General features: G+C 40.1%; 2 protein-coding genes across 3 annotated transcripts in view; one reads left to right on the top strand and one right to left on the bottom strand.

Annotated features, from left to right (window-relative positions):
- Positions 1-5,311: 5,311 nt before the first annotated feature.
- Positions 5,312-21,910, bottom strand: HSPD1 (heat shock protein family D (Hsp60) member 1). Its single transcript, XM_060152390.1, has 12 exons — positions 21,782-21,910; positions 14,463-14,638; positions 13,168-13,420; positions 12,461-12,543; positions 11,566-11,661; positions 11,070-11,163; positions 9,795-9,963; positions 8,154-8,253; positions 7,338-7,583; positions 6,775-6,949; positions 6,350-6,528; positions 5,312-5,937 (listed from the first exon to the last, which is right to left on the bottom strand). The coding sequence occupies exons 1-12, from the start codon at positions 21,876-21,878 to the stop codon at positions 5,785-5,787; spliced, it is 1,821 nt and encodes a 606-aa protein (XP_060008373.1). The 5' UTR covers positions 21,879-21,910; the 3' UTR covers positions 5,312-5,784.
- Positions 15,901-23,345, top strand: part of HSPE1 (heat shock protein family E (Hsp10) member 1) — a 40,152-nt gene continuing 32,707 nt past the window's right edge. The window contains exons 1-4 of one of the 2 annotated variants that reach the window (XM_060152387.1): positions 15,929-16,238; positions 16,836-17,000; positions 17,941-18,030; positions 18,110-18,275. In XM_060152387.1, coding sequence (XP_060008370.1) covers positions 16,236-16,238; positions 16,836-17,000; positions 17,941-18,030; positions 18,110-18,160 — 309 coding nt within the window. In that variant the 5' untranslated portion in view covers positions 15,929-16,235 and the 3' untranslated portion in view covers positions 18,161-18,275. Of the gene's footprint in view, positions 16,239-16,835; positions 17,001-17,940; positions 18,031-18,109; positions 18,276-23,345 lie in introns of those variants that run through there. The other variant, XM_060152388.1, reaches the window with a different exon arrangement.

Raw genomic sequence — 23,345 nt, 5'->3', positions numbered from 1 at the left:
CCTGGCTGTTGGCATTCTGAAAGTTTAGTAAGGGACTGAGGGTCTCACAGTTTGGAATGTAGGCTTTCCCTTAATCTTTTAGGCCCCTCTCTTACCCCAGCTCTCTCCTCTTTCTGGTGTCCCAGGCTGAGGTTCATTCCTATTCAATTTCCACAGAGAATTAACTGTAGGCAATAGTTACCTGGTGGTGTGGGAAACGGGAGGAGACCTAGGAGTCCAATATCTCAGTAATCCTTCAGCTAATTTCACCCTCATTTCCACTCCCACACTTGGCCTTACCTGATTCCCTAGACTCCCAGTATCCAATGAGTCCAAATGCTAAATCTCTGGGGAAGTTCTGTGGTACTAAGTACCTTGTTTCTTGTATTCCTTCTTCAGGTTCTTAGGTTATAATTATATCAACTCTAAGTCACATCACTTATCCATCAACTTTCTAACTTCCTATAGATCCACTGATATCCCTCATCTACTCCTTCCCCTCAGTTGCCCTGGAATTCCTTACATGTTGGTAAGGACCATTCTTTGAGTTTGTTGTTCTTTTAAATGTCAGAGGGGCTTTGCAGCAAGGGGTAAAATACTTTTATTTGTACCTTGTTTAATGTCTAATTTATTAATCTATGAATTTATTAATGAAATTTCTTTTAAAATTAAATAGCATTTCTCTAGATATTCACATACTGCTTATATAACTGATCAATCTGAGTGTATGAAATTAAAATAAATTTCCCTGAACATTTAAATATTATAGATTCAAAGACTTCTAATTAATTAAAATTGCATTTAATTAAAATTGCAAATTCAATATATCAGATTCTCTTGAATGTCTTAAACGTGTTGAGACAGAAAACCCCACAGTTATAATGATATAGTAATAATATTTACACATAAATGATATGAGTGTTACTATTTCAGCTTCTTATATTTATTATTTCTATTTCTCCTGAGGTTGCCTGTTTGAGAGTTTTTTATATCCTTCTGGACATTCAGTATATTAGTTAGACTCAAGAAGACACCATCTTAGACCAGCTGAGGTTGCAGGATGTTGGTAACCGACTGTTAGATTCTTGGTGGGGATGTGTAACCTGGCAGCACAGGCCAATGTGATTCTGAGCCTTGAATCTTAGGGTGAGTCCCTTCTTTTTTTGTTTGTTTTTTGGCTGTGCCACGTGGCTTGTGGGATCCTAGTTCCCCAACCAGGGATGGAACCCTGGCCCTCGGCAGTGAAAGCGAGGTGTCCTAACCACTGGACCACCAGGGAATTCTGTTTGTTTTTTTTTAATTGAAGTATAGTTGATTTACAATGCTGTGTTAATTACTGCTGTACAGCAAAGTGGTTCAGTTATATATATATATATATATATATATACACACACACACACACACATTCTTTTTTTTAATGTTCTTTTACATTATGGTTTAATCATAAGATATTGAATATAGTTCTGTGTGCTATACAATAGGACCTTGTTGTTTATCCTTTTTGTATCAAAACTTGTTACATCATGAGGTTCTTACATCCTTTGTGTTTCAGAGATTTTAATGCTTAGAAACTTGGTATCTTTCCTGGAAATGAAGTACTCTTCAAGTTTTGTGTGGTTGTCAGTACCTAACTTGTGTTGTGATATTTTGACCCGATTTGTCAGTATAAATAGAAAATGTCTCACGAATGTATCAACATTCATGAGGTTCTTGAGTTCAGCTCCAATGTTTCATTCTTTGGGAGGTTAACTTCAAATTTTAAATTCTGGGGAATTTGGAAAATTTATTATCTTAAAACCCATTTTTGGATGTTCTTTCATTTGATTACTCATGACCAGTGCTAGTTGGTTACTGGACTCCCCTTCTACTGATTATGATATGAGACTACCAATACTGCTCGTTCTTCCTACCCTTGGTTCAGTTCCTACTTTCTTTCTTTGGTTCTCTCACTATTATTTTACTCCTTCCTGTCTTTACTTGTATAGAAACACAAATATAATCTATACTTTATAACCAGGTACATACTTATATATTCTGGCTTCGTAACATCAGTAGGGCATTAAACATACAATATTCACTAGTTTATATTGGAAGTATCTTTTTCTAGTCTTCACATTCACTTCCTTCTTTTGAATATCATCATGAACTCTTGGCTTTGTTCTAATTCACTATCATTATCTGTTATTACTGACACTCAAAATGTCCTAACTTGGCCAGTGGAAACCCTTTGGGTTAGTTTAAAAACAAACAAAAAAACTGCCCTGGATATTTTTGAAAGTATTCTTGCTGTCAGGCAGCGACAGGGTGTTCCAGATTCATTCTGATTTTTTTTTCTGTCCCAAGGCATGGACTCCACTGCTATTCAAAGAATCCTATTCCCGTTTGGTGGAAACCAGTATTAGAGACAAAAATCAGGTGCTACGGATGTGCCCAGGAATTGGTGATGGGCACCAATGCTGTCAATGATATCGTTAGGCCATTTTTTGGTGACAAAGATAGAGACCTTTTTTCTTTGGCTGCGTGTTGTGGCTTGCAGGATCTTAGTTCCCCGACCAGGAATTGAACCAGGTCCCTGCAGTGAAAGCGCTGAGTCCTAACCACTGGACCACCAGGGAATTCCTCAAAGATAGAGATCTTTGAAGGCTACTAAATTCACAATGATTATCTTCAATTTGGTAGTTAACTATACTCCATTTTTCTTAAAATTTTTGGTTTCATCAACCACTTACTCCAATATAGACAGTCCCTTATATTTAACCCAGTTCGAGAATCATCAGTTCAGAGATGCTCTTGTTTGCAAGGTCCAGGGAGATACCTCTAGTCATGTGCCCCAAGACGTGTTTTAGGTTTGAGATTCTCTAACACTTAAGCCTACCTGGAACTGCCCAGATTGCAGTAGAAAAAATCTATTTTCTCAACTCTTTTCCTGAAATAGCAGGATCTGACTTCATAGTGGCATTCCTTTTTCCTTGATTACTCCTTTATCCATTTTTAAAGCAGATCCGGCTGTCTTTATAAAAGTTCACCTCCATGGTCAGGGCTAAATATTGGGTGTGTTTGTGTCCCCTCCATGCCCCTTTTCTCTCTCAGGCTCATAGATTTGTAACACACTCCTGCAAAATTTTTGCCTTGAAAAGCCTGTGCTGTTCAAATAAATCCTGCTCGCTTTCACAGCAAGGCAATTGGGGCCTGGACATTATATTGTTATTTTGTGTGGTTTCCCAAGGGATTTCCATGAGTGCAGGTATCCTGAGATCTACCATTCCTGCTTCCTCACCTAGTCACTAGCATCTTTAGTCTTGACCAAATGGTATTTGAAGGAACCATCTTGATCCTTGATACTCTTGGTATAAATACCTTATACCAAGGTATTTCTAGGTACAGGATTTTAGTCTTGACCAAATGGTACCTGAAGGAACCATCTTGATCCTTGATACTCTTGCTCCTCTGTCATCTCTCCAAAACTGCCATCACCTTGTGCAGTTATTCTAGTCAAAGGGAAAAGGGAATTGCCCCATTTATCTGTATTGATTTCTCTGGCTGCAGCTTTCGGGTTTTTTAAAATTGCCTAGATCCTGGCTTAGGGGTTCATTCCAGGCTTGTTCTTTGGTTTAAGCTCTTCAATTAAACCCTGGTTCAAATCTGGGGTCTACCACTTAATAGCTCTGAGACTTTGTGTAAATTACTTAACCATTCAGAGCCTCAGTTTACTAACTGTAGCATAGGCTTGATAAGTAATTCCTAATCCAAGTTTGTTCTAAGGGTTAAAATAATCCAAGGACTGGGCTTCCCTGGTGGCGCAGTGGTTGTGAGTCCGCCTGCCGATGCAGGGGACACGGGTTCGTGCCCCGGTCCGGGAAGATCCCACATGCCGCGGAGCGGCTGGGCCCGTGAGCCATGGCCGCTGAGCCTGCGCGTCCGGAGCCTGTGCTCCACAACAGGAGAGGCCACAACAGTGAGAGGCCCGCGTACCGCAAAAAAAAAAAAAAAAAAAAAAAAAAATCCAAGGACTTAGCCCAGGGCCTAGCACATAACACCTAGTAAATTTTCCTCTCCTGTTGATCTCTTTAGGCTCTAGTCATTCTCTCTGATCAAACAGCAACCAGGAAAAAAAAAAGCACCTAGAAATCTTTCAAGTCCCAGTGTTTCTCATTTCTTACACCTATTCTTCTACTCATTTCGTTTGGCCTTTAAAATACAAACTATATAAAACCATTCCCCATGGTTTCTCTTTTCCTCCAACCCTTGATACTACTAGCTAGGTTGCCTTTTGCCACTTGAATAACCGTAAGTACAGTCTAGACAAATTTTGTTTAAAATGCCCTTTATTCGTTCAGTCAGTCCCCTCTAATCTCTTGTCATTTTTACTAACCCAACCAAGTTAACAAAGCGAAGGTATTTCTAGGTACAGGATTTCAAGTGATTTTGACTTTTGATCTGTGATGGACTTTATTTTTCCTTCTATTCCTGTCCAAACTATTCATACTAGATAAGGAAAGTAGAAACATTTGCCTCAGTGCCTACCTTATACCAGACCTCTTAGCAGCAACCCCAGGGCCAAACTGAGCAACAGACTGGAGTTCCTTACCACCGAGCAGATCGATTCTATAGCTCCAAGATAAGACTACATTCTTGACACAGGTTAAAGTAAAAAAACTTTATGTTCTTGTTGCATAAGATCTTGTGCTTTAAATTAGAAAGCAACGTTCTTTCTATCTTGCAAATCAGTATCTGTCCCCAACACACACACACACACACACACACACACACACACACACGGATGCACACACAGCTGTTTTAAAAGCCATACTTCTATACTGTTTTATCTAATAAAGACCAAGTGCATTGAGACTGAAACCCATTTCAAGTTCTTATAAAGGTGATCACACTGGGCTGTGCATTATCAAGTTGTGGATGCCCTTCCCTGCTATTCATTATGCTTGAATGGCACACCTCTCCTTTCCACTGAAGTACACTCATACTGTAAACCCTGCCCTCCTCACTTGTGGGTACCTAGCAGGGAACCCACTGCTTATCTGTGATGCTGAGACTCCGGAACAGTAACCATAACCCTTAAAAGAAACAAGCTCCCCTTTTCTTTATGGCCAAACCTCAACACATACAACATTCAGAGTTGTCACCTTTCAAAATTTCCCCCATTACCAATGTAATAATATAATCCAGTCTGCAGCAAAGATAAACAGAGAAACATAAGGAAACTATAGGGAAAATAACATTTTAACACTTGGGTCAAACCTTACCTTACCCCTCCCTCTTCAATTGGCTTTCTTTCATTCCTCATATCCTCTAGATCACAGAAAGGCTAACACAATTAACTTTAAACAATTTTTATTACACAAAGGTTGTCACATGATTGGATATTGCTCTACTCTGTACACAATTATTCTTACTCTCCACAGAAAGGCTGCTTCTTAACTTCTCATCTGTTGATGGCAATCACTAAAATCCTGATTTTAACAGAATAGTAGTAAAAATGCCTCAGTGATTTAAGTTGAAAGCAGTACATTGGTGCATGGCTCTTATACTCATTTACCAGGAATGTACAAATGTCTTTATTCAAAAATACAAAATAAATTATCTGTAGGCATGGACAATGACAGCAGTAAACCATTCTATGTTGTCAACTGAAACCAGTAACTGATGGTTATAGTGATTTTCTTAAACATCAGCCAGCCTTTTCTTCAGTCATCTCCTGTAACTGACCTCTCAAAGTTATTGGTGAGGAACGCTGCCTCGAGCTTCCTCTCACAGCTCATTAATGATGGTAAAGCCCTATTCTAGGAATTAGAACATGCCACCTCCCATCCCACCTCCCATCCCACCCATTCCGCCCATTCCAGGATCCTTCTCTTCTTTAGGAATTTCTGTGACTACAACTTCTGCTGTAGTTAACAGAGAGGCCACTCCAGCAGCATCCAGTAATGCAGTTCTTACAACCTAGGAAAAAAGTTTTGATAAAATATTACTTTTCCTTAGTAAAAAATTAACAAGACTTGGGACTTCCCTGGTGGTCCAGTGGTTAAGAATCTGCCTTGCAAAAAAAAAAAAAAAGAATCTGCCTTGCAATGCAGGGGACGCAGGTTCGATCCCTGGTCAGGGAACTAAGATCCCACATGCCACAGGGCAACTAAGCCCATGCGCCGCAACTACTGAGCCTGCATGCTCTGGAGCCCATGTGCCACAAGAGAGAAGCCTGTGCTCAACAAAGAGCCTGCGCACTGCACCGCAAGATCCCGTGTGCCAAAACTAAGACCCGACGCAACCAAATAAATTAATTAAAAAGAAATAAATTAACAAGACTTAATGAAGAGTTCTTGAAAGTATTTTTAGACACTGGTGAACTATTTACCTTAGTTGGATCAATGATTCCTTTTTCCACCATATTCACAAAATCTCCAAGCATAGCATCATAACCAATTTCTGAAGAACTTTGCAAAATTTTCTCAACTATCAACGATCCTTCGACACCTGCATTCTTAGCAATGGTCATTGCAGGAATTTTGAGTGCTTTTTTAATAATTTCTATACCTATAAAGAAAATAAATTTTTAGCAAATTTAGTTCTTTCCTTTGTAATTATTATAGCACAATTCTACTTGTGACAGTACAGATTCCCCCTGAAAGATCTCTTGACATCAGTGCTATTCTACTTTTGTTATTCTGGAAATTGCTTTATGACTTCTTATTCCATCTAGTGGCAGCAACAATATAATTCTAACAACAGAAAGACTAAAATCAGGCTACAAGTAAACTCATTACTAAGGTAACTTTTTACCAATTTTTTGATCTTCATTAGCTGGAGTTATTGAATCCAAGGCTGGAAGGCACCGAAGCAGGGCACAGCCCCCTCCCAAAACAATGCCTTCTTCAACAGCAGCTCGTGTAGCATTAAGGGCATCTGTAACTCTGTCTTTCTTTTCATTCACTTCAACATCACTTGTCCCACCAACCTAAAGATTAAAAAAGAATTCCAGTTAGCATGTCTTCTCCCATTCAAGAAGCTGACTGCCAAAAGAGTCATTAAAAAGCACCTAGTTTACTTAAAAAGCAATTTTAAAAAGGTTGCCTATTTGTTACAAGTAACTACGTGATTAAACAGCTAATAGTGTCTCACAAGTCAGACTCTAGACTAATTATTAACAAAACATCTGTTCCCACACAACTCACCCACTACAAGTTCAATTCTGGCTTTAAGGAAGGAATGTTTCAGTAAAGAAATTTTATATAATAAATATCTCCACAAGGAAGTTGATTCCCTAAGTATTTTGGTTACATACCACAGAAACAGTCATCTTGGGCTTAGAACCCAAGAAGCTTATTTATAACAATGCATCTTACCTTTAGCACAGCAACACCATCTGAGAGTTTTGCCAGACGTTCATTCAATTTTTCCTTTTCATATTCACTAGTTGTAATATCTAACTGCTCGATGATTTCTTGAATACGCTTTTCAATTTGAGCCTTGTCACCTTTTCCTTTCAAGAGCATGGCATCGTCTTTGGTCACAATGACCTCTCCAACTTTTCCTAAGTCATGAGGCTGAACATCTTCAAGATTTAGAGTTAGTCCTTCTTCTCCAAATACCTACAAAAACATTTTAAAGAATGAACAAACTACAGATTACAGGTTTTTTCATTACACCAAGTTCATTGGTAATATATCCTACAGGTATTTTGATAAAAGAAACATCTTGCAATACTGTGTTTCTTTGAAATGTGAGATTTCGAGACCAAAGCTAGACTAAACAGTCTGAATATAGTCTTTCATGACATTTCCAACTTCTCACTTAATTCTCAATTATTAACTTTGAGAAAACTGTGAACTCAGAAAACTCACCTAAGGCCATACTTTTGGTGCAACCAAAACTAGACCCTAGGCCTAACTCTTAGATCCCATCCATGTCTTTTCTACTACATTCTTGAAAACAGGTTAGTCAGTAAGCCCATTCTTGGGCCAGACTCTTGGCGAGTTAAAAAGGGACCTTATCACTATTTAACCCAATCTCTACCTCCCAAACATCTAATAAAAACACAGATTAAGTAAACATTTCAGATGGTAGTATCTGACTATGAAAATGTGAATTCTGCCTATAAATTTCAGACCAGGATGTATAAATAACATTCAGTAAACCAACATCACATTTATTTTACTTACTGCACCACCAGTAGCAATAGCCATGTCTTTAAGCTGGTTCTTTCTATTGTCACCAAAACCTGGAGCTTTGACTGCTACAACCTGAAGACCAACTTTCAGCCTGTTAAGAAGTTATTAATAAGATTTAAATTTTATAAAAATGTCTGTCTACTTCAAGTTCTGACAACTAAGGTTACTTAGGAAACTACACTTTAAAAAGATTTTTATTTTTTGCTCCCTAGCAACTTTTGGTCAAGTTGAGACAGGAAAGGGCAATTTTCCATTTATCCATATTTGCCAGTATCTGCTTACCTTCTTAATAAACTGTTAACCTTACATGCTGACCTTTCCAGTTGAAAACATGTAAATAGTGATAACTATTTTATAGTTTGTGAAAATCAGAATTACTATATATTAAATTTGGAGATCATCTAATCAGCATTTACCCTTAACCCATGGGTTCCATTTAGTATTAGATTAAGTTGCTATTAAAGTCAAGATTGAGCAGTTTCTTCTTTTTTATTGAAGTATAGTTGATTTACAATACTATATATTTCACACAGTGACTCAGAATTTTTAAAGTTACATACTCCATTTATAGTTATATAATACTGGCTATATTCCGAGCAAGCAGTATTTTTAATTCAGTTCGTTTATAAATGTAAATATTGCTGAGAGTATCATTAAGCTTACCTACATTTTAATCAGGTAATGAATACTCAGAATATACATTTTAAAAATGCCCATTTGAGACCAGACTGAAATGGAAGGAATGTACAAACTAAGAACTGGTCAATTTTATTAAGGAGCCAAATAAAAATCAGAGGGTTACTTAACCTCTGATGATATGCGAAGTAAACTGGAGATACAACTTTACAGCTACCAGTAAAATGGCTCAATGAAAACTCTTCAGGCCTACTGTTTTTCTATTTCAGCTTCAAATCCCACAATCTCTAGGGCTTTTTCATAATCCCAAAAGCATATCCAGTCTACAAACATTCCAGAATAAGTAAACTCACTTAGGTCAAAGTACTCAATTCTCTAATATATACCTATTTCATTTGTGCATTTCCATTACAATGAAAATTGGAGACTCATTTCTAATGTACCTCAGTTCTAAGATTAGGAATAATATGTATTTTCACAATGCCCTAAAATTCTGTTTATAGCGTTAACACTATCTATCTTAAAGTAAAAAGTAATACATTAAACTATAGATTAAAAAAATTAAAAGAATAGACCTCAACTTACTTTAGGTTGAGTACCAATTTCTCTATTTCAGACTACTCATTAACAAAATTTTCCTTTTAACAGATTATTCAGAATGGTAGTTGTTTACCTCTTCCCATGAAAAATTGTAATTGTGAAAATATTTTTTTCCAGAAGTCTTTTTGTAAAAAAAAAGAATAAAACAAGTCATTTATCTTCAAAACAACTGTAAACACTTAGGCTATCTTATGAGAAAGTTGCACAAAACATTAAGGACTCTGGGACCCCATTCAAAAAAGACAGAATCATAACTGGACTGAGGGTTCATGATTCACACTAATATTATACAAACACAAGTAGTTCAATGTGAAGGTACATAATGGAGATTTCAAACATCAATACAAGTAACTGCCTTCCACACAGAAACGTAAACCAAATACCACTGCCTATTACCTATTCAAAACGAGTGTACTTAGAGCCTCTCCATCCACGTCTTCAGCAATTATGACCAAGGGCTTACGGTGAGCATTGGCAATTTCAAGAGCAGGAACAATGGACTGGACACTAGAAATTTTCTTTTCACTTAACAGAACATAGGCATCTTGGAATTCACATTTCTGACCTGCAAAAGCAAAGAACATTTCTAACCAACTTTAGAACATTATCCTGAAAATGACTGCAATTTAGAAAAACCTCTAAACCAAAGCTCCAGTACACTTTAAAAGTGATTGATGAGTTCATGTTTTTCCTTTCATTTCTCATATACATGAACTTTCTTTTATTTATTTATTCACTGTTATTCATCACTGATTGGGTGCCAGTGCCAGGCACTGTTCTAGACTCTTGAGGTAGATCTGTGGGAAAAAAAGTGAAAATAAAACTCTGCCCTTTAGAAGTTTTCATTCAAGTAGGAGAAGAGAGTAATAAATAAATATATAACTATTATAAATAATACATAAGTGAATTTGCCATTACTGCCCCAGTCCCCTGGTGAGCTCTCAGTCTGCTTCCCCTGGTGAGCTCTCAGTCTGTTGGATCACAACCTTTTCCATTGTGTCTGATGATGCTTTCTTCCAATTTGCATTTTTCTCCTCATCCCTGTTCAGATGCAATGGATGTGTGGTGGTCTAGTTTAGGGGCACCAGCTCCTTTCTGCTTAATGGTAAGTTGTTCCAAGTAGATAACTTATTCCAGAATCATCTTGTCATAATTATTCTACATCAAACTTCTATTTCTCTGCTCACCCTCAAAACCTGTCTAACTTCTTGCTCACGCCAGTCCACACTGGTGCAGCCGTGCAGCATTTTCCAGTGTGTTCCATATTACTCTAAGTCCAAGAGAAAGACCATGAGAAAAGTGTTCTGTAATCAAGTAAGTTTAAGAAAATCCACATTCTACATCCCCTATTTGGAAACTCACATTATATATGATCATTTTTAAGCCTCTAGAAGTCTCACAGTAAGAAATTGTTTAACTCTGTTCACTCAGCATGTCCAACACTTACTTTACCATAAAATAGAAACTTGCTCACATTCTACAGAACTAGTGTTTCAGAGCTCGACTTTGGGAAAATGCTGAGTGGTCGACAGCATCATAAGCAAGAAATCCATAGAAATGTGAGGAACATATGAATTTACTTTTGAGGTCTGACACTGACTAATGCCCTCAGGTTGTCACACAGCAAACTATGTTAAAAAAAAAAAAACTTAGTTACTGATTTGCTCTTACCTTTTGATGTATTAATAAAGTATGGAGAGATATACCCTCTATCAAACTTCATGCCTTCAATAATTTCTAATTCATCATTCAGTGTTTTTCCATCCTATGAAAAGTCAGAGAATTCATTATGTGAATTTCATTAAAGAAGCAAAAACTGTATAGACCAATTAACAGTCCCCACTTCTCATAAGGAATCCAGATAGGAATATGCAAATGTCCCAGGGCATCCAACTCCACTTCTGCAAGAATACATGTATGCATTTGAACTAATTTTTACAGCTAGAAGGCAGTATCATCTAAGTTAGGACTGATTTACTCCCGAAGGCAAAGGTTAATATTTCACACAGAATACAGAAGGCACTCTATTCTATACAGGTGCCAATATTACACATGAAAGAATTATACGGAATATACTTTTGGAAACACATATAGATCAAATTTTTATATTTATAAAACTCAGATTATCAGACACCTCATTCCTATGTGTCATTAAAAACACACTTGCCTTTACTGTGATAACGCCCTTTCTTCCAACCTTTTTCATCGCATCAGAAATGATGCTGCCGATTTCTTTGTCTCCATTTGCAGAAATCGTAGCAACCTGAAACAATCAAATTGAAAGGTAAGGCTACTGTCCGCAATCAACTCCCCTCCCTTTTCTCAGTAACTTCCAAATTGATAGATCCTTGGTGGGAAGCTAGAGGGAGGGTGATGGTGGCAGTGAGAAAGAGGGAGGGGATTTTATGGCATAATAATTGTAATGAAGTATTGATCCTGTTTTCAATTTTTTAAAAAATCCAGTATTTGGCCACATTATTTTTGAAAGATATGAAATAAACACACAATTATTCTTTTAAACAAAAACAGAAAAGAGGAAATTCCTGGTGGTCCTGTGGTTAGGACTTGGAACTTTCACTGCAGGGACCCGGGTTCAATCCTTGGTCCGGGAACTAAGGTCCCACAAGCCACGTGGTGTGGCCAAAAAAACAAAAAAAGAAAGAAAAAGAGAAAAGAAGGAAGCTGACCCTGTTACTTTCTTCCCCTTGGCAAACGTGGCAATATTAGAACATGACAAAATTATGCACCTTTGATAAATGGCCAAAGAACATTTTCTACACGTACAAATGAGTTTTTACTCAGTCATGTAGAACTAAAACGAGAACTCATTAAGAGCCAAATTATGGGGACTTCCCTGGTGGTCCACTGGTTAAGACTCTGCACTTCCACTAAATGGGACACAGCTTCCATCCCTGGTCGGGGAAATTTCCAAATGCATTAGCAGTAAGAAAAATGCTTCCAATGTTGGTGACTGGGTAATGTTGTCGTGTAATTATGGGATAAAATCACGTTACTAAAAAAAAATTCTAACTTTATCATAAAATGTTATAAAAAATCCATACCTGGGCGATCTCTTCCGGGGTTGTCACAGGTTTAGACTGCTTCTTAAGTTCAGCAATTACAGCATCAACAGCTAACATCACACCTGGTTCAAGAATAAATATTATTCTTGAATTATATGCTTATTCTCTCGTGGCTCCACATCAAGTAAAAATTCTGATTCATGTTAAGTGTTTCAATGCCTTAACACTTATGCACTGCTTCTGTACCAGTACTTTTCCTAATCACATGGGAGTTGGATGGCATGCACTGAAACAGAAACTTTAAAAACTGTTTTAAAAAACCCCATCTGACATCCTGGGTGACTTGGTTCCTCGTTTAGCCCTACTTTCCAAATAACTAAAGTAAAACATCAAAACCGTATCATCTCTCTCTGCTCTAATCCCCATTAAACTTATTACTTTCAAGATGAATGGTACATGCTGTAACTTCCAATAAACTTGGTTTGTGGGAGAAGCGGACCAGGGGACAAAGACACAGGGATGGATGACTGTGGACAACAGGCAACGTCTTAGTCAGATTTTCCTCTTTGCCACCCAGCACAGTGCCCACCACATAGGAATTCGATCACTACTCAGTGATTTTTTTTTTTTTAAGATTTTAAAAGATTTTTTTTTAGGAGAGAGGAGAAACAAGAAAGAGTCAACTTTCTAATACAATTTAACAGACAGTTCAAAACACTGTGGTGACAATGAAGAGATATTCCTACCTCTCCTGATTTCCACGGGATTAGCACCTTTGCTAATCTTCTCGAAGCCTTCCTTAGCAATGGAGCGTGCCAGTACAGTCGCAGTAGTGGTGCCGTCCCCAGCCTCTTCGTTTGTGTTATTGGCAACATCTTGAACAAGTTTCGCGCCAATATTTTTATATTTATCTTTTAAGTCAATGGACTTTGCAACAGTCACACCATCTTTTGTCACTTTGGGACTTCCCCAACTCTGTTCAATAATCACCGTCCTTCCCTATTGCAGAGAAAACAGAGTCACACACTGTAAGTACTATTTAGCCTACAATACAGCAGTTTTCACAATAGGCAATTACTTCAAAGCCTTAATGCAACATCTGACAATTTTTATCAGATCTACAGCATGAATCTAAAGGGCAAGTTCATCAATGTTCTTAGTTCAGACAAAATGACTTTTGTTGCTAAGTGCATAACCTTGGATGATAACAATTTTAGAGACTTAAAAGATGTCTTCTTATACAATGATACAAGATGAACCAATACCACTTTGGTAGATTATAATGAAATTCCAGAGCAGATTTCACAAAATTCATACTTAAGTTTTGTCCAGTACCTGCTGTAATAATACTATGAAAACTTACTTTTAAACTTGTTTTAAAATTTAGTTTCTAAAATACTAACAAGTACAATACACACTTTCAGAGTTGTTCAACATTAAATCTTAAACATGGTGCAAATAGTATTGGCAGCTTTTGAATTTGAACCAAAGCTTCTTGTGAGGCATTCATATGCTATATTTTATATAGTTTGTATCACTCTGATATTTGTACTGGCTTCAACCTGAAATGAAGCATCACTTCACCGTGCACAACCCTCAAAAAGGTCTCCTCAAATTACTTATTACCCCTCACTCATCAATCTCTTGCTAAGTGAGACTTAAAATTTTAAATGTGCTTTGGAACCAAGGGACAGTAGAAAAACATTAGGTTAAACTAGCACCTACCAGCACATACTTAAGGTATTGTGGACGTTGTAGTTTTCCCTCTATGCCTGGTACTAACTACTGGGAAAGGATCCAAAATTTAACTCAAACAGGCAAACGAGATTAATTCCACCTCGAGTTTACCAATCCGTCTTGAGCTAGGAGTTACCACTGGATTACACCACACATTGTACAAAATAAAATTCCTTCTGCTTTGGCAGAAGCAGTTTATGAATACCAAAAACACTGTTCAAAAGCTTGCCGTGACTCTCGCCATCAACAAAATGTTACTCCTTTAACAATACTCTAAATTACAACAAAGTAAGAATACTGATACCTTTGGCCCCATAGTAACGGCTACAGCATCAGCTAAAAGGTCTACACCTTGAAGCATTAAGGCTCGGGCATCTGCACCAAATTTTACATCTTTGGCATAAGCCCGAGTGAGATGAGGAGCCAGTACCCTGGACACTGGCCTAATCTGGCGAAGGACTGCGGGCAATCGAAGCATTTCTGAGGGAGAAACAAGCAGATCATCAGTACAATACTAGCGCTACCCCTGGTGTGTTACAACACAAACATAACACCCGTGCATCAGAACAAGAAATGTTAGAAGCGAGCTGGGCTGACCTCTGCCAGCCACTACAGCTGGGCCTCGAAACTCGCCACCGTCCCAAAACACCAGCTGCTAGCGCAAGCCTTAAGTGGCCGCCCCACGCCTGACCTATAGCACTAGCAAAAAGCACACCCTTCTTCCCCACGGCCACCTACCCATGACGCTAAAAACGAGTTAATCTTTCAGCGCTAAAATGGCCTTGGGGGCAAATCAGCTCCAAATGTCCCCTGAAAAACCAAGCCTACAGGAAAGGGACAATTTACAAACCCAAGTGACCAGGAGAATGAAAATATTCCTAACGGTGCTAAAATCCGCTTACTAAAATGTCTTCATGTATCCACTCGGGGCTACTGCATCAGTGCAGCAGGCAAGGCCGCGAAGCTGGGGGCGGCGGCTCTGCCCACTCCGGGCGGCCCCCCGCGACTTTCCATCAGGATGCCCCAGCAAGGTCAAGGGTAGATGCGCCGTACCCGATCTGTTCGCGGGGCCAAAAGCCGTTTCCACGCGCTGCGACCACCCCGCCCCCACCCCGCGGCACCCTACACCCAGCCAAAGTGGCTTCCATCGGAGGGACCATGTGAATACACTTCCCCGACTCCACACCCCACCCCGGGCAAGCCCTCCCAGCTGCGCCCTGCCCGGGCGAGCGATCCACGCCGCACGTGATGGGCCCCTGCATGCACCCACGGGGCCTGGCTCAGCGAGCCCAGGCCTGCGGCGCCTTGGGGAAGCTCTGGCTCTCGCCGGCCAGCCCGCTCAGAGCAGCGGGGGAAGGCCGGCTCCGGGGTCCGAGGCGCATAGATGAGACGCCGCGTGCGGCCGCGTACCTGGGGCAGCGGCACGGCTAGTGGGCGACGAGACAGGCCGTCGGTGGCGAGTGAGGGACAGAGCGCAGGTCGCACACAGCAATGAGCCCGTGTCCCCTCCCTCCGCCGCTCCCCCCGCCCCTCCGCAGCGCGCGCGCGCGCAGGCGGCTCCCACCCCCGTCCAGTCAGCCCGGGCCCTGCAATCTGCACGCGCCGCGCGCCAGGCCCGCCCCTCCCCACCGCGCCGGGCCAGGCCAGCTGGCTTAGCCCTCTCCGGCCGGTTTAGGCTAGTTCCCGGGCGGCGCGCCGTTCCAGAACTTTCCGGGAAGCGCCGGGCTCTGTGTGAGTCAAGGGTCAAATCACGTCATTTCCGGGAGGGGAGGTGAAGGGTAAGTACTCTCACCTCGGCTCGCGGCCTAGAAAAGCCTAGAAAAGCCTAGAAAGAGCTCCTCTTTCCTTCCGCCTACCGGTCCGCGCGTCAGTGGCCTGCGCAGAGCCCGGGAAACGAATCGTGGCGCGCACAGGTGCGGCCGCCCCTTTTCTGGGGGAGGGGCCGGGGGCGAGGACGAGCGCGCCTGCGCGCTAGGAGGTCTTTTTTTCGAGTTCACGTGGCAGGGGGGTCGGACTGCGGATTTCTCCTTTCGGCGGCGGCCAGAGAGCGAGAGTACGAAGTGTTGCAACCCGAGTCATGGTGAGTCCCGCGTGGGCTGGAGGCCGGCGGGCCCGGGTTGGCCTGGGGCGCACGGGGAGTCCGGACGATTCCCTTTGGGCCTGGAGGGAGGGGTAGGGGCCACTCAGAGACCCGCGCCCGCCCGAACCCTGGAGAGGCGAGGGCCCCCCCCGACCCTTTCCACCTCGGAGGGCTCTTTGCACGCGCGTGTGAGGCAGCGTGTGTGTCAGGGGATGGGAATCCGGACGCACGCGCAGTGGCCGACCCACGTCTCTTGCGGGACATTAGTGGGTGTGTAATCGCTTTGAAAAAAGCACGGCTCCAGGCCGAGGGACTTCAATGTTTGCTGACGATTTACAGAAAAATCCGACGAAGGAGAATACTTGACCTTGGGGAGATACTAAGGTTGTCCTGGAAGCTCGTCTGGCTGCTGACCAAAGGAGCAACAGTGATCCCTAACACACATAGGGAATGGGAAATTAAACTCGGAATTTAGAGCTGAACGTTCAGAGGTGTTTCCTTTGAATGAAAAAATCTGAGTTTTGTCGTTAACTTTGAAAGCCATTTATGGCCTGTTCAGAATACATTGTTTCAAATCTAACATTTTTCTCTCCACAGGCAGGACAGGCATTTAGAAAGTTTCTTCCCCTCTTTGACCGAGTATTAGTTGAAAGAAGTGCAGCCGAAACTGTAACCAAGGGAGGCATTATGCTTCCAGAAAAATCACAAGGAAAAGTATTGCAAGCAACGGTAGTAGCTGTTGGATCAGGCTCTAAAGGAAAGGTAAATGGGGACTGAAATGGAACTAATTTTTTATGTGAAGGGGGGGGGGAAACACTGGTTATTGTTAAAAGTAGCCTTTTAGGTAGCTTGTTATTTTAAAGATCAGTCCCTAGTGGGTTCGCACCTAATCTTTCAGCAAAAATGATTTTGAAAAAAAAATCGCTTCTTTTATATGATGGCGAGTTCCACAGTATTAAAATCAGACGGCATAAATTTGAACTCTTGGTCTAACCTCTAACACTGAAATTGCCATAATCCTTTTAATCACTTTCGGCCTTGGTTAGCATATAAAAGGAGCTGGCTGGGCTATTGTAGTCATTCTCCAATTAAGGGTTAGACCTCAGACCTCTGAAAGTGTCAACTAGAATATGCAATAAATGCCCTTGGGGGTCAAATATGTTAATTGCATTGTTCCAGTTGCCTCTAAGAAAGGTCTAGCAAGGAGCTATCCTGGAGTTAGGAATAGGAAGGCTTTGGGCACTCTGCCTCAATCCCTCTCCCCACATCTGCTTTGGAGGAACAGAAGTTGAATCTCAAAAGAAGTGTATGTTCCAAAGTCAGAAGACTCAAGTTTTTGTGTGTTGAAAGAAGTTAAACATGACCATTGTACATGTAGTTTTAAAAACTGGTTTACTTCGTATACTTGAGAGGTTATGTTAATATTTAACGATCAAAAAGCTTACAGTTAGTTTTTCCAGTATAACTCTTTGAACCTTTACACTGAAATCAGGTTTTAGTTTAAGCTACTGCATGTGCATTATTTCAAAGTGTAACTCTACAGTGATATGTTTGAGTGAAGAACTATGGTTGTATAAATTATATCATTTGGCCACAAAGTCCTTTTTTAACATTTGATTTGAATGAGCACAGTTGATTAATAAAAGTGTAAATATTTGGTCAACTAGATGTCTTTACTAATAAACATCTTTATTTTCTTAAGGGTGGAGAGATTCAACCAGTTAGTGTGAAAGTTGGAGATAAAGTTCTTCTCCCAGAATATGGAGGCACCAAAGTAGTTCTAGATGACAAGGTGTGTAAACTTCATATTATTAAGGAGAGGCTAAGTATTTGCTGTTAGTTTTCCTAACTAACCGTTTCTATGTTTGCAGGATTATTTCTTATTTAGAGATGGTGACATTCTTGGAAAATACGTCGACTAAAATAAGTCACTATTGAAATGGCATCACGTGAAGCTGCCACTGAAGTTCTGAAATCTTTCATCATGTAAATAATTCCCGTGTTTCTTTTATAATAAAGTAATGATATCCAAACTAATGATATTCAGTGTCTCTGAAATTTAGTTTCTCTGTATTGATTTAAACATTCCCAAATAAAAGTATATAAATGAATGGTTTATCTTTATTTAGTGATTTAAAGATGGTTTTTAGTTTATGGGGCTTTTTTTTTTTTTTTTTTAGAAATAACCTGCAGAGAATTCAGGGAAACAGGTTTTCAGTTTTCAAGCTGGCTTTTTACATATATAGTTGATGCTGATAGAAAGCCATAGATTTACACTTACTTAACATTTTAAGAAGGTAAAGACAAATAGCAACATTCTGACCTCATTTATATCAAACATTTCAGTGTAGTTTGTTTATGAAATCTAGTCTCATATGTCTTATTTCTTAAGTTATATTTTGAAAAACTTAACACTTCCAGTTTTTAAAACAACACTACTACATAATTTACTTAGCAAAAGTTCGAAGGTAGGGTATAATAGCTCACACTGGCTGGGTGCCTTCTATATGCCAGGCATAGCTAACTTTTTTTTTTTTCCTTCGGCACGCGGGCCTCTCATCGCTGCGGCCTCTACCGTCACGGAGCACAGGCTACGGACACGCAGGCTCCGCGGCCATGGCCTCCTTTTTTTGTTTGTTTTAATTATTTTGTCTTTGGCTGCATTGGTTCTTCATTGCTGCGTGCGGGCTTTTCTCTAGTTGAGGTGAGCGGGCTACTCCTTGTGGTGGCTTCTCTTGTGGAGCACGGGCTCTAGGCACACGGGCTTACTTGCTCTGCCGCATGTGGGATCTTCCCGGACCAGGGCTCAAACTCATGTCCCCTGCACTGGCAGGCAGATTCTTAACCACTGCACCACAGGGGAAGTCCCCATAGCTAACTCTTAAGCATTTTCCAGGTACTGGCCTCCATTGTAGGTACTTTCATATAGCGGATGGTTTAATCTTTTAACAGCATATGAGCCAGGTACTGTTCGTGTCTTGCAGATAAGTAAGGTGGGGCACAGAGGGGTTAAGTAATAACCAGGGACACTGTAGGAAGTGGCAAAGCCAGTATTTGGACATAGGTAGTCCACATTCAGATGCTGTCTAAAACTTCATCCTTTATGGCCTCTGCTACTTTGTCAGCCAATCCTAAGTACTTAATACACATTTCAGTCCTGGTGATAATGACTATGGAAAAGGGGAGGGGTTATCTAAAAGTGTCTGGCAATTGGTAAGTATCTAGTATACAATTTATTGAGTTTAACAAATGGGAAACTGACAGAACTGGATAAATAGCTTGATTTAGCTATAGCAGCCAGGGAGAATTAAGATTTGAACCCAAACAATCCTACAACAAAGTTGATTACCAACCCCTAAACATGTCTACCTCTCAGCTACCAGCTCTTTCTGCCTTGCAGTCAAATTTGTTGCCTAGTTTTGGTTGCTTATAAACTAGTCTATGATCATGTCTTTTAAAAGTTGTGTTGCATGTTTTTCTTGTGTAATCAAAGTCTAGATGAAGTTTTAAGTAACATGGAATAATGGTCTCAACTTTTGATCACGTCCCCATCAGTAAAATATTACGTATGTGTATTTACATTAATGTATGCGTTAGTGCCGTTTGGTATATAAGGCTTTTGTCATATTTGGGTAAAAAGATTAGAAACTCTTGGTCTTTCCTGGTGGCACAGTGGTTAAGAATCCGCCTACTTTCCTTAAAAACTAAAAATACAGTTACCATATGACCCAGCAATCCCACTACTGGGCATATACCCAGAGAAAACCATAATTCAAAAAAGACACATGCACCCCAATGTTCATTGCAGCACTATTTACAATAGCCAGGTCATGGAAGCAACCTAAATGCCCATCGACAGACAAATGGATAAAGAAGATGTGGTATGTATATACAATAGAATATTAGCCATAAAAAGGAACAAAATTGGGTCATTTGTTGAGACGTGGATGGACCTAGAGACTGTCATACAGAGTGAAATAATTCAAAACCAAATACCGTGTATTAACGCATATATGTGGAATCTAGAAAAATGGTACAGATGAACCGGTCTGCAAGGCAGAAATAGAGACGCAGATGTAGAGAACAAACGTATGGACACCAAGGGGGGAAAGTGGGGGTGGGCAATGGGATGAATTGGGAGATTGGGATTGACATATGTACACTAATATGTATAAAATAGATAACTAATAAGAACCTGTGTAAAAAATAAATTTTAAAAAAGTTAAAAAAAAAAAGAATCCACCTGCCAGTGTAGGGGACACAGGTTCGAGCCCTGGTCTAGGAAGATCCCACATGCCACGGAGCAACTAAGCCTGTGCACCACAACTACTGAGCCTGCGTGCCATAATTACCGAAGCCCGCGCGCCTAGAGTCCATGCTCCACAATGAGAAGCCACTGCAATGAGAAGCCCACGCACCACAACGAAGAGTAGCCCCCGCTCACCACAACCAGAGAAGAGCCCATGTGAAGCAATGAAGACTCAACGCAGCCATAAATAAACAAATAAAAAGAATCTATTTTTACAGAACCCAAGTGGCTCATCAATTTCCTGCTGTGCCCCAGGCACAGCTAATAGGATTTGGAGGTCATAACCTTGTAAGCACACATTTCCCTCTGATTTACCAATGAGAAAACTGACGGAGGGGAAGAGGAAACTTGTTCAAGGCCATGTAGCTGGTAAATTGCAATTAGGAATCCAGTCAAAGGCTATGGCTTCCCCATTATTACTGATTTTTTTCCCCAAGACCCAAGCAAATAAGTTTTGAGATCTAAGATGAGTTTCCAAACCTTGGTTCATCCTTCGAGTTACCTGCTATACTTAAATTTTCAGGGCTCCTTCCATAACCTACTAAACCAGAAGGACGGGAAAATTCTTTTTGTACCACGGAAATTGTCCTCGTCTAGCAGAACTGCTAAAGAAATAACTTTAGATTGTGAGATTATATTGGGAATTAATAGGGAAAAGGATTTTGGCATGAGAAATTTGGGCCAAAAATATGGGTATTGGGGATGTGGACCCATGTGTTTTAGAAAAGCATGTTGGGACTTCCCTGGTGGCTCAGTGGTTAAGAATCCACCTGCCAATGCAGGGAACACGGGTTAGATCCCTGGTCCGGGAAGATCCCACATGCCGTGGAGCAACTAAGCCCGTGCGCCACAACTACTGAGCCTGCGCTCTAGAGGCTGCGTGCCACAACTACTGAGCCCATGTGCCACAACTACCAAAGCCCGCATGCCTAGAGCCCATGCTCCGCAACAAGAGAAGCCACCGCAATGAGAATCCCACACACTGCAACGAAGAGCAACCCCCGCTCGCCACAACCAGAGAAAGCCTGGGCGCAGCAATGAAGACCCAACGCAGCCAAAAACAAATTAAAAAAAAAAAAAGCATGCTGTCATTTACCTTTTGTTCAACAGGAAAATATCAATTGTAAGGAGAACGGTAAAGTAGGTAAAATTCTGACTAGAGTTTTCATAACATTACCATTTTTTACCTCTTGCCAGGCACTGTTCTAGGCACTTAACATATAATCTTGCTTACCTGTGTAATCATAGCAACTCTGTGAGGCAGATGTTCTTTGCCTCATAGGTGAAGGATGCAGAGAGAGGTAGAGTAACTTGCTCAAGGTGAAATACATTTTAAGTCATAGGCTGGAATTGAACTCAGGTTTGTCTGACTTCAAAGTCTGCCTTCCACAATTCTATACAAAAACAAATGAAAAATTGAGAATAAAATTAAAGTTACCAGGGAGCTATTCTGTTGTGAAAGTATTACCATTATCAAGATTATGATTTTTTTCCTCTATTGCTCCAGAAACTGTATGCTTCACAAAAAGTTCTTATTTTTAAAAATCGGGATTACAAAGTTTTTTTTCATTTTTATTGTGGTAAGAACACTTAGCATGAGATATACCTTCTTAACAGATTTTTAAGTGTACATCATAATATTGTTAACTATAGGCACAATGTTGTACAGTCGATCTCTAGAACTTTTGCATCTTACTTAACAGAAACTTTATGCCTGTTGATTAGCAACTCCCCATTTTCCCCGCCCCCTAGTCCCTGGCAACCACCATTCTACTCTCTGCTTATATGAGTTTGACTATTTTAGATACTTCATGTAAGTGGAATGCAGTATTTTGTCCTTCTATGATTGGCTTATTTGACTTAGCTTAATGTCCTCAAGGTTCATTCCATGTTGTCAAATGTTGCAGAATTGCCTTCTTCTTTAAGGCTGAATAGTATTCCAATATATGTGTATACTACATTTTCTCTATTCATTCATCCAGCAGATGAACATTTAGGCTTCCACATCTTGGCTGTTGTAAATAGTGCTACAGTTAACATGGAAGTGCTAATATCTCTTTGAGATTCTGATTTCAGTTCTTTTAGATAAATACTCAGAAGTGGGATTCCTGAATAGAAGTAGGGTAGTTCTATTTTTAACTTTTTGAGGATCCTCTACACCGTTTCCCATAGTGGCCACACCATTCCGCTTTCCCACCAACATGGATCATAAGGTTTTATATAATAGAGGTGTGAACTTGTCACATTTGTTTCCTAATTTGATGTGCAGTTTTGTTTCTAGCTAGTCAAATCTCATTCTTCTAGTACATTTTTCTTTTGGAAATGTAAGTAATTAATTGATCCATAATTTTAGTGTATAGTATATGTGTCTGACTTTTTTTTAACCAATGATTATCTTGTCTCAACTTTATTGCATTATCCATTCTTCCCCACCACCACTCCCCTGCCCCCAAATTTGAAATGTGACCTTTATCATACATTAAAGTTTTAAATAAACATATTCCTGGATTTGATAGTCTGTTTCATTGATCTCCCTTTTCCATCACAGTGTTTTCAATATAAATATAAACTGTTATATTTAAGTTTGATATCTGATACAGCAATTTACTCTCAACAATACTTACCTAGCTGTGAGCATTTTTAAGCTTCTCAGCAAGGACTGCCAGATTGTTCTCCAGCATGATACTAAGACATGCCTCATCCAGAAAGCTAATTGCTGTTTTCTCTGCACCCACACAGAAATGGAGTTTTGAGCTTTTTATTTATTTATGTGAAGACTATTAAAATGTTTTCTTTAC

The sequence above is a fragment of the Lagenorhynchus albirostris genome, chromosome 6, assembly GCF_949774975.1.
Source record: "Lagenorhynchus albirostris chromosome 6, mLagAlb1.1, whole genome shotgun sequence".
In the NCBI taxonomy this organism is placed as follows: Eukaryota; Metazoa; Chordata; class Mammalia; order Artiodactyla; family Delphinidae; genus Lagenorhynchus; species Lagenorhynchus albirostris.
This window is presented reverse-complemented; position numbering and strand designations above follow the sequence as displayed.

Excerpts from the sequence above, each read along its gene's own strand:
- HSPD1 (XM_060152390.1), bottom strand. The coding sequence starts at position 21,878 with ATGTATTTCACCTTGAGCAAGTTACTCTACCTCTCTCTGCATCCTTCA. Across the intron at positions 7,584-8,153 it reads CTATTGCTACTGGTGGTGCA|GTATTTGGAGAAGAAGGACT; the intron begins GTAAGTAAAATA and ends ATGTTTTTGTAG. Across the intron at positions 6,529-6,774 it reads TAATGAAGATCAAAAAATTG|GTATAGAAATTATTAAAAAA; the intron begins GTAAAAAGTTAC and ends TTTTCTTTATAG.